Here is a 12,342-nt window from a genome sequence, read left to right on the forward strand (position 1 = left end):
CATTACGTAATCGGAATCAACAGCTGCCGGTATTCGGAGAAAAAATAACTAAATAAAGGAAAACACCCCTTTGCTTTGTCCAGTTTTATCCGTCATGCGGCCATGTGGCATATTTATCATTAAGCAGGATGCATCACGCGCAATCTGGGGTCTTTTTCATTCTAATTTTGAACAGACTCCGTTAAATTTCTGGAATAGAATCATTCTTTGCTTGGGTTGGTAGACTGCAGAACTTTTAGTTCTATTCAGTCCAGGTTGGAAAGTGACCCCTTCCAAAAAACGTCCGTTGCTTGCTTTGCTGCAAACTGTAACGGTTTCAATATTCGGGATTTTGCAGAGAAAGGGGAGAACCCTCCCCAACTTTCATACTGTATAATGCATTGAAATTATTTCGACTATTCGATAACTTTCACTTTAGTTATACCATTCCGAATACTATTCCTTAGAAAACTGTGTTAAAACACAGTTCCCCATTTTTATGTTTATCTATACTTTAGCAGTTACTGCAAATATATTATTATGAATATTCATACATATGCTCATATAAGAATACCGATCATAATAAATGAGAATATGAACACGCGGAACAAGAATGTTAATTATTAAAATCTTGATAAAAATTTGAACATGTGTAGTATTGGGTGGGAGCAAAAGAAGAATACGGAATTTTCTACCACGTTCGCAATTTTTTGACCAATAGAAAGACATGCACCTGTCTGTACTTGCACGCACCAAAGGTTATGTTAATGCAGAGAAAGCGGCGAAAAGCTATTTCTGGGAGTATGATTCACCATATGATGTTCCATACAAAGAAGAAAAGTTATTTAGTTTAACAAATAAATAAATAAATGCTTTAGAGAAAAGTAAGCACCTACAAGGGCTTTTATATTTTATTTTCAAATATAAGGAATTATAAGGACCACTATGAACCATGCAGGAGTCAGCAACCTTTTCATCATCTAGGGCACGAAATAAAATTTTAAATTCTTAGCGAGCACCTCCCATTCAGGTTTCACATAATCAAACATCACACTTCAAATTTGTTTTGTTGTGAAATTTGTACGCTAACTATTTATAATAGATGGACAAAAATATGGAAACACCTTGTGAAATGCATGTTTGAAAAGAAAGATTGATTTTAATGAAATATGTAGGTGGTGCTGGCGTTTTTGACTACTGACGCCACCTATACAACTTCGTAAATGTGCTAAACAGTTCAGTTGTTGTCGGAGTACTGTTATGTGAGGTTGTCATTGCATTATGTCAGAGTTAACAGACTTCGAACGTGGGCAAATTGTTGGAGCACGTATGGTAGGTGCTTCCATAAGCAAGGTAGCTGAGGTGTTTAGTGTTTCAAGAGGTACTGTATCAAAGATTTATTCCGCATATTTGAAAAGCGGAAAAACATCATCTGCTAAATCACAGCGCGGACGAAAGTGTGTCCTGAGTGATCGTGACAGACGATCATTAAGGGCAATTGTGACGAAAAATAAGAAGACCACAGCTGCAAAAGTTACTGCTGAAATGAATGTTGTGTTACCGAACCCTGTGAGTACCAAAACAATTAGAAGGGAGCTTCATAAACAGGGAATTGCTGGCCGTGCTGCAATTGAGAAGCCACTCATCAGTGATGCTAATGCCCGTAACAGGAAAAAGTGGAGTTTAAGTCATAAAGCCTGGACTATAGAGCAGTGGAAGCGAGTAATATGGTCTGACAAGTCTTCTTTCACATTGTTTCCCACTTTTGGCCGAGTTTACGCCTGGAGAACGCCATCTCAAGCCTATAATACAGACTGCTTGTAGCCAAGAGTGAAACATAGCGGGGGTTCTGTTATGGTTTGGGCAGCCATATCGTGGTTCTCTGCTAGCCCCATGATAACTGTGTCAGGGCACATGACTGCCAAGACTTATGTGAACATTTTGGCCGATCAAGTTCATCCCATGGTACAAACTTTGTTGCCCGATGGTGATGGTGTCTTCCAAGACGACAAAGCCCCTGTTCACACAGCTCACATTGTCCAGGACTGGTTTTCTGAGCACGAGGATGAGTTGTCCCATCTCCCCTGGCCACCACAGTCCTGGCCTTACCTGAATATTATCGAACCTTTGTGGTCTGCATTGGAACAGAAAGTGCGTTCTCGTTATCCACCGCCAACATAGTTATCTGAACTTGCCACCGTTTTGCAGGAAGAATGGTATAATATTTCTTTGGCAAACATACAGGAACTCTATTTATCCATTCCGAGAAGACTGCAATCTGTTTTGGATGCCAACGGGTTTCCTACACCATATTAAGCAAAGAAACATGTTTTTTTAAAGGTGTTTCCATATTTTTGTCCAACCCCTGTAATTTGAGTAACATGCTCTTAAACAATTATCTAAGTGCAAATCAGTAGTTTTGAAGGATACTTATAAATAAATCATATTAAAAAATGTCTCACAATTATAGATATTTGAGCAATAAGAATGAATCTTTACCACACGTGACTTTAAAACAGGACATTGATTTCTGTTTACCAAGCTCCTAAATATCTTAGTTTCATTAAGATTTAAAAATAATATTCTTTTGCATGCTTACTACGTTTTCCATAGTTAAAATAACCTATAACCTTGTTTCTACGTTAGCAATAATAAAAGGATCTATAAAGAATTTTAAAATAGGCTCTAAATTTGAAAAGTCAACAAATCTAGAATCAAACTTAAGTTTGCAATGCAGATAGAATTTTGAAGATATGAGTCTGTATTAATTATGCTCTTTTAGACTTTCTGCCATTTATTGGTAGTGGGGGAAAGCATTAATGATTTTCTTTAGAGATTTATTATTGGTCAGAAGAGCCAAATTTGTTAACCAGTTTTTGTCTCACAGCTGTTCACAGTTTTTTCCTTGGGATGTTTTAAAAACTCTTTTACTTGTGGTGACAAATTGAAAGCATGTCTCTTTTGCTCAGCCAACTAACCTCAGTATGCAAAAGATTGGTAAACTGGGTATTTGTGTGTATTTAATACTTTCCCTACTAGTCATATGAGGTTGTGTTGATAGTTAATGCTATGTCACAGAAATAGGTTTTACCCATATGCATATTTAAAAAATGCCTAATGAATCCTTGAAATTTGATGGAATTCTTGATACGGGCACTGTCTTTTAATTGAACCAAAAATGCAATGAATATTTTAATATTAAAAAATTTTATATACGAAAACACTACAGGTTTTTTTAAAATAAAATAATTTCATAAACTCCAAATAAAATAAAAATTTAACATGAAATTCTTAGGATTTTTGGTTCACAGTAGTTTACAAATGCTTTAAAAGCTATATATTAAATACGAAATTAAATTATGCAACATAATGTTTTTAAACTGCGCACAAGGTAGAAACATAGCCTGAATGCATAAAATATTTTGTCACAAAGCAGATTAAATTATTAAAACATCTGTGGCAACATAAACTTTCTGGTAACTAGTTCTCAAAGCAGCTATATTATATAGTCAGCTGTAAAACATTGGAAGTAATTGATTTTAAAATAAATAAAATATCTCAATTCTTGCAGCAGTCACATATTTGAATATCTTAAGGGTTTTAAGGTTATGAGTCCCATTAGTAAACTTTTCTTTATACACAGTCAATAAAAATTTAATTTTAAGAAGTAACCAATCAACACATATACATCATTCATTGAGCAAGTCATGTTAAGTAGTTAATGTTGTATGTAAAGAAAGAAAGGATTTTAACTGAAAGTTGCAGTAAACAGAGAAATTAAAATTTTAATAAGTGTCTTCCCAACCTCCATAGTGATAACCAGATGTATCTAGTAAGAACACAGAATTACAGATGTTCACAAAGGCTCAAAGATGCTTCACATTTTTTAATTTCAACTACTTACATATAAAAAAGCTACATTTATTTTCATATTTAACAACATTTTCGAAACTTTTTGTTGCATAATTTATAAAAATATGTTAAAAATTGAAATAAATGTATATGTATTTTTCAAGTTTGAGAAAGGAGGGAATAATCTAGCAATAGTGAAAGGGGTGCACGAAGCAACACTGGTTGAGAATCAATGGCCTTAGGGAAAGGATGCTCTTCTACTAGAAACTGTCTTACATTACAAATGGGAAAACTACAAAAACCAAACATGCAGTTAGCTTGTCTGCTTGATTTCGATTCCAGGTCAAACTGCCAGCATTCCAGTCTTAATTACTTAGCCACTTGTGCAGAAAAAGCTTATTGAGATTAATACCACTTTAAATGAGTTCTAGAGAATGCCAATGTTTACCTGAACTATTATGGCATATCTGCAGCAAAATGGATATTTTAGTTTTAAATCCTTCAAACAGAATCTTCACTATTAATAAGAACATCATGAAAGGCAATATTAGAAAATGAATACATCCCTTCATTAAACTGGATAAAAATTACACAATGATATAATTTTTTATATTCATACAGCTACTTATCACAAGAAAAAGAACAACACATACTAATGATAGAATATTTTACACAGTAAGGTAGAAAAGAACAAATAAAACATGTACCATTTTAGCATCTTCGGTATCTTCAAAATACACAAAAGCAAATCCCCTAGATCTTCCACTCTGAAAATGAACAGCAAATTATATAATAAATTACCATCACAATCTTTAAGACACCAATATTTTCCATAGACTCTAACATACAGCAAAATGCAGCAGTAGACAATGGACGAATTTCATTTTTACAACTTTGAATTGGAAATGTGCTCATTAGGGCCAATTTTTTAAAAATTAACTGTTAAATAAAAATTTATTATGCATATTATATAATTTAAATCCATAAATATGAAAACCTGAATAAGTAAAAATACTTTTTGTACATTATGTGTATTTAATTACATACTTTCATTTTATTACTAAAGCAGAAATATCTTTAAATCTTCCAGCATATTATTGAAGCAAATATTTTAAATCACAAATAATCATAGAAATCAGAATGCATAAAGTATATAGCTTTGATGATTTAGGATCCCTAATTTCTACAGGGAAATAAAATATTTTTTTAAAATTTAAATGCTAGATAAAGACAAGAAATATAGGTACTACTATCACAACCATCTTAGTAGAACTAGACAAATTTTTAGAAATTGCCAAACTCTGGCAACCATGTGCATTACCATTCTTCCTGCAACCATGCTCATAACAATCGTTTCAGTCAAGCAATACCACCATTTTCGTATACATTCTAATTTGTTGCATTCCAAGTTCAAGGGTTTTTTTACCACAAATGATACTTTTAGCCTTAAACTTAGTATTAAAATAGAAGCTTGTGGAATTCACCAGCAATGGTCTTGGTTTCGGTTTATTAAGATTACGGCAAAGCACACTAGGGTTATCTGCCTAAAAGGAGGGATGCCTTCGTGGAGGACTTTGTAAGGGAAACTGGCTCGTATACACATTACACATGAGGAAAACCACAAAAACGCCCATGCAATCAGCCCGTTCGCGGGATTCGAACCTCGGACCAAACTACCAGTGTTCAGCGACTTTACCGCTCGGCCGCTGGTGGGCCTAACCAGCAATGGAAAAAACTGTGGTTTAATTTTGACAGTAATATAGAATTTTGCTGAAAATTTTCTAAAGGGAACAATGAGGAAATGCATTTTCCAGAGAGCCACTGTTCCCAAAGATTAAACGAAGCTGAGTCTCAACAAATCTATGATTTTTTTAAGTGAAAACAGATCGCTGTGTACTTTGGTAAAAGAATTTGTATTTTAATTACTAAAGTATGTTTTCTTTTCCTATGTTGATATTGTTTACCAAACTTACTATAAATATCAATAGTTTGGGAATCTTTCTAAAAAAGAAGGTGCGAAAACCCCCAACTTGCACATGCTAAGTAACTGACATTTTCATCCGTTAAAAAAAAAAAAAAAAAAAAAAGGCCTAATTCAGCCAAGATGGTTGTGACAGTATGAAAGCACTGAAATATGCATATAATCATCAATAAAAGTATTTATAATTCATTTATATACACGGCAGCTCACAAAAATAAGCAACAAAAGGAAAATATGGTGTGGCATTACTATACCACATAGCAAACCAGTTCAGCAAAGATATATAAAAACACATGTACTACGATCATCCTATCACAAACGACCAAATGGGTCAGAAAATATGTGCAATGGAAACATGCTAATAATACAGGGTTCATAGCCACATTTTAGTTAAAAAAATAAGCACCTATCTAATTACATTATACACAACTGCATAACCTTAAAAGAAAAATAAGACCCTTAATTTAAAATATGAGAAATTCAGTATTTATTAAGAGAGAATGACTATCATTACTCAGCCATGGAAAACAATTACGTACTTTTTTTTTAAATTTTAAATAACAGGCCGAACATCAAAATTAATTATCTCTACAAAATATCGCAAATGTTATTGTGCAATACGTGCACCGTAATTTTTCCCTACCTGCTATTACGCAATTGGAATCAACAGCTGCCGGTATTGAGAGAATAAAGAACTAAATAAAGAAAAAGAAAGAGACTTACTAATCTGAGGAGTTTTTCATTTTAATTTTCAACAGACTGCGTTAAAATTGCGGAATAGAATCATTTTTTGCTTGGGTTGGTAGATCGCAGAACTTTTAGTCCTATTCAATCCAGATTGGAAAAAAAAAAAAAAAAGAGAGAGAGAGAGAGAGAAAGGGTCCGTTGCTTGCTTTGCAGCAAACTGTAACAGTTTCAATGTTTGAGATTTTGCGGAGAAAGGGGAGAACCTCCCAACCTTCGTACTGTATAATGTATTGGCCAAAAAAATGAAATTATTTTGACTATTTGATTACTTTCCCTTTATTTAAGCCATTCCGAATATTATTCCTTAGAAAGCTAATCTGTGTTAAAACACATGGAAGTTTACTTATACTTCAGCAGTTACTGCAACTATGTTATTATAAAACATTCATACATATAATATAAGGATAACGATCATAATAAACATGAATATGAACTGACCAAGCAGAACGATAATGCAAATTATTAAGATCTTGACAGAAATTCAAACGTGTGTAGTATTTGGGTGGGAGGAAAAGAATGCTGAATGTACCGGAAATTTCTACTGCTTTCGCAATTCTTTGACCAACAGAATGACGGGCACCTGTTTGTACTCTCCGCACACACCAAAGGTTATGTTAATGCAGAGGAAAGGGGGAAAAGCTATTTCCAGGAGTATGATTCACCATCTGACATTCCATATTAGGAAGAAAAGTTGTTTATTTAGTTTCGGCTTTGGTACGGGGAAAAATTGAGTGTTCATTAAAAAAAAAAAAGCACTAAAAGCAAAAAATAAGCACTTAAAAAAAAAAAAAAAAAAAAAAAAAAAAAAAAAAAAAAAAAGAAAGGGCTTTAAAGAAAAAGTAAGCTCCTATAAGGGCCTTTATATTTTATTTTCAAATATAAGGACCGTTACGAACCCTGTAATAGGTATGGCATAGTTCGACCGTCTCAAGTGCAAACCTGGCTGGCATTCTGCCAAAACACATAGACTCATCTAAAAGGGACAGCATTAATTGCTGCAACGTGAAAGGTCTTCTCTTCCCCGGAAAGAGGTATGCTGGAGGGAAATAAAATATCCATCCTCCCACCCTATTTTGAGAATAATTCGGTCTGAATGGCACATGCGTGTTAACATAACATTTCTCTTGTGTCCCCCTTCAATAAAATCAGTATTATATTTTGTATTTTCTGCAGCTCGTAGTTTTTAAGTTTCCACAGAAACTACAGAGAATGCATAGTATGTGGAGTCTGTGTATTTCTCAAGTTTCACAACTTGTGCATTTTATTTACCTGAGCGTCGTATACTACTTGAACGTCTTCAATAGGACCATATTTTCCAAATACATCTCTTAACTCTCGTTCCTGTGTGTACAGACTTAAACCAAAAACACCCAAACATCTGCTAGGTTCAGGATTGTCCTAAAAAGAAAATAATTTAAAAAAAAAATTCAGAAATACCTCAATTATTTTCAAAACAGGTGAAATGCAAAATATTTACAGCATTTCACTAGCTGATATATCTACTAAATACTAAGAATAATGAGAATAATAATTTAAATATCTAAATATCTGAATCAAAGATAAAAGAAATAAAATGTTTTTGTAATATAATAAAAAAATATTTTGTATCAAGGCATATAACAAATATTGTTTTATTTATAAAAATTATCATTTAGATATAGAATAAAATTACAGTAATCAAGTGTTATTAAGAAATAAATCAATAACAAGGAAGCTTATCAAGCGCATACATTACTTTTAAATCTTTTCTTTAATTAAGCAATGTATTTTTTTGATTACATATATAAAAATTTAATAGGCACATTAAACAGCAACACCTCATAAAACTAGAAATCTGTCAAACTACATAAATAGCATATGCTCTGCAAGCAATACTTTTCATGTATTCAAGCAATGCAAAGGTAACAACAAATTGAAAGCCCAAAACAACACACAATTGTCTTTTGTCCATTAAAGTTGCCATTACAAAGAATTTTGAAGAATGGTTAGTCTGACTGAGGGTATTTGAAATTTAAATTAAAACTATAAAAATGATAAATGCTTTTCAGTACAAAAATGCATGAAATCCGAACACTTTAAAATTACATTTCCTTTGCACTGAATACAAGTATCCCTTTTGAATAAACTTTTATTCTTATGGCCTAAATCTCTGACAGCTTTAAATGTACTTAAGAAGATGGCCTTTAATATATTTATGTTTAGCTAGACAGCCTTCTATTTGCAAACAGACCTATTTCTAAAGGACAGCATTTGCCAACTGATAACAATGAGTTATCTATTATAAAAAGGATAAAGACAGTCGGTGCATCTGTCTTTTAAATGGAAAATGCAACCACCATTAATTATTCTGCCCATTCTTGGGTTCAAATGGCTCTTCTCTCATAATCAAAATTTTGACCAAATATACTACACAAGTACTTTCTTTCTATGCAACATATGCATGAATTATTCACACATACATGAACAAATTAATCAGTCATCAGTGGCCTTTATTTTAGCTGAATATAAAATTTTTATGGCCCTTTTAACAATGCTGTTACTCTTCACACTTACTGTTTGTCAGCAGTAACTGCTATCATTTACTTATTAATGGTAATACATTAGCCAACAAATCAAAGGAAACCAATATGCACAGTTGCAAACTCTGCAACAGGAAAACGCTGGAGGTTTTTTTTTATTGCACAGAGATGCAACTTCAAAAGATCATAAAAATTAATTTAAGCTAAGTTCATAAGTCAGGTTATTAATTTATTCAACAGATGGTTTTTCTGTAAAATAAAATTAAAATTTAGAATAATGATTTTTCGCTGATTTTATTTAAAGTTGTGATTTTTAATAATTTCATACTGATAAAAACCAAACTGGAAGGGGACTAAATGCTTTTAACCCAATGAAAATTCAATAATTAATGTGCATATAATCAAGCAGACAACTTTAATAACATATAACTTATGAACTTAAAAGCATAACTAACCCTTCATAAAACACTACAAATTTCTTAATATATTAAAAACAATCAATAAAAATTAGAAAATGACTTAAATGAATTTTGGGCAATGTAAATTTTATTAAAAGATGACAAAATTGTTGTTCATTATTGCCTAATGTTTTTTCATCAAAAGTTCCTTTTTCTTTGACACTCAGTAGCATTTTTTCTAGATTTACATTTCATAGGTATGACCTAAATAAAATCGGGTGATTTAGCAGATGTCATGAAAAATTGGGCGTCTCCTGATTTTATTGGAAGGCTGGAAGTTATGAACAATGATTAATTTTAAAATGTTAAATGACTAGCATAATATTTCTACTGAAGAATTCTACTACAGATCTTTCCAACATCAAAACTTGGGACAATGAAACACAAAATTTAAGATTTAGACATACCCTGTTTCCAATATGCCGTCTTCGGCTGGACATTGGAGAACGGTTGTACCTGGAAGAATATCGACTTTTACCCCCATACCTATAGTAACGATCATCATAGTATGAATGGCGTGGGCTATATTGAGGAGAATATGAACGCCTTGGAGAATAGGAACGGCTATAGGATAAGCATTCAAATATTAAGCAAAAAGGAAGAACATGGTTACTTCTACTAAACACAATTAAAATTACTGGAACGTATAAAAAAATTTACACTTTACAATATCAATCATAAAAAAAATTATATAAAAAATATGCATGCAATAAAATTATACATAAATTTAAACCTACCTCCTGCTTCGGCTTCTGGAACTGAAAATAAACACATGCAGTTATAAATTGGTCAAGCAACAAACTTATTCACATTTTAAAAACTACAACATTATAAATAAGAAAGTTATACAATGAATCGTAAGAAGAAGGCAATTTAGAAACACAACAGCAATATTATATAACCAAATGATTACATAAAACCCTCAGTAGACAGAGCTTAATAAATCTACATAATGCAAGTGTAAATTTCAATAATTCCAGAAATTTCTCTAAATTATCATTTTTTTATTATTAACATTAAGACATTTTATCATTAAAGACAGTAATTTAGCTATATAAGAAAAATTCCTCCATTCTCATTCATACTAGCAAAAGACCAGGTAGATCTTGAGAGTCATGTGAGATAGAATTCAACTTCTGACTGGTTGAACAAGGTACAATACAGCATAAAATGCTGTGCGATAAAATTTCACAAATAACTAAATATTAAAAGCTATTATTATGGATTTTAATCTGTTTAATCATCAACATTTTGTTACTAGGTTGCTTTAGAGATTTTTTTTTTTTACATTGTGAATGGAAGTTTAACTGGTTAAAGATTTTATTTAATTCCATAAAATCACAATAAATGAATTAAGACATGAAGTAAGAAATATAGAACTAATTTTTCACAAAGACCAAAAACTAAAATTCACGATTAATAAATTTCAAATAATCCTATAAATGCAATAAAGAATTTAAAAAATGTTAAAACCAAAATTTAGAGAAAAACAAACATAATAGAAGGGGAATTCAATCAACTTCAATGACACTTCGTCAGGAGGAGGGACATTGAAATAAAAATCCTTGCTTTTCTGTATCCAGAATTAGCCTAGAAACCATTTCAAAGTATTTTAATTATTAGTTCACTCGAAAGTTCGGTGGCTTGGCAAATGCGGTCAAGAGCAAGAGACTGACATTAATTACGAAAGGGGAAAGTAAACGGCTGTGTCAGGGATCATAATGGGAGCTATATTTTTTTAAAAAAGTGTTTTTAGGTCTCATTCAGTATCAGTATATCATTAACGTAATTAATGAAAGTCACTTGAAACCAAAATAGGATTTGCATTAGTAAATTATAGTTAAGAATAATGGCCCCCATTGTTCTGATTATTACTGGAATAATTTAAAGATTAAATCTGATTGTATCTTAAGATGTGATTTTGATTCACCTTTCTTTTCTTTATGAATGACGAATATCTGTTTGCCATACACGTGATCAAATAGGGAATAAGTGTTTAATCCGTAAGATTATAAGTATTGATTAACATTTCCTATAACTACTTCTAATTGAGGCTTTCTAAGAGCAACCCCCTTAATTTTGACTCACAACTTTTAATTTTAGACTAAAATATGAGCATAGAATCTACCTTTAAACAATGGGATTTTTTTTTTAAACATTATGGCATGAGAGTGCCTAGTAATAATAGTTTTAGCGTCGCTAAGAATCATTTTCTGGATTCTCATATATATATTTTTCAAAAAAATATCTATATGAGCAATTGACATAGCAAAGCTGCAATTGACGAGTATGAGCAATGCATAATACAGTATATAACGTAAGCATACCATAAAGAAAAATGAACCCCCAACAAAAGCTGATGGACTGCTATTGAACTCTAAAGAGGGGTTTATCAGAGGGAAAATGGCAATTAAAATCAATTAAAATTCCATTTATTTTAATTATTTACTGTATCGATTTATTACTTATTGTAATGGATTGGAATATTTGAATATGAATTAGCTGAATATTTAAGAAAAATATTATGACTGCGAGAATAGGAAAAAAACATTTTTTGAATATCTGCTTTCTTAAAGAATGCAGATGAATTCCTTTTTACTCAAAGAAAATCAAAATTTAGTAGCTAATTAATCTGTCCTGTATCGACCACTTTAGTTCAGTGATTCGTATTAATGTGTGCTTTTTTTAAAAAAATTTAAATGCTTCAAGAATAATTAATTAGACAAAGGCATAATTCTCTTCTTACCCTTAAATTCTTCAATAAAAAACCTGCATTTTGAGCTATAACCAAGTGAAATAATTTTCT

General features: G+C 31.8%; 1 protein-coding gene across 5 annotated transcripts in view; it reads right to left on the reverse strand.

The window, feature by feature from the left end:
- Nucleotides 1–12,342, reverse strand: part of LOC118195321 (transformer-2 protein homolog beta-like) — a 49,348-nt gene that overhangs the window by 16,107 nt on the left and 20,899 nt on the right. For 3 of the 5 annotated variants that reach the window (XM_085810990.1, XM_085810989.1, XM_085810987.1), the window contains 4 exons: nt 10,274–10,294; nt 9,944–10,100; nt 7,829–7,957; nt 4,539–4,598 (listed from right to left, as the gene is read on the reverse strand). In XM_085810990.1, the coding sequence (XP_085667116.1) occupies nt 4,539–4,598; nt 7,829–7,957; nt 9,944–10,100; nt 10,274–10,294 (367 nt within the window). The remainder of the gene's footprint in view (nt 1–4,538; nt 4,599–7,828; nt 7,958–9,943; nt 10,101–10,273; nt 10,295–12,342) is intronic. The other 2 variants (XM_085810992.1, XM_085810991.1) reach the window with 1 other exon arrangement.

This window comes from Stegodyphus dumicola, chromosome 2, assembly GCF_044657685.1.
Source record: "Stegodyphus dumicola isolate Sdum_Otavi_A_Nest chromosome 2, ASM4465768v1".
Taxonomy (NCBI): domain Eukaryota; kingdom Metazoa; phylum Arthropoda; class Arachnida; order Araneae; family Eresidae; genus Stegodyphus; species Stegodyphus dumicola.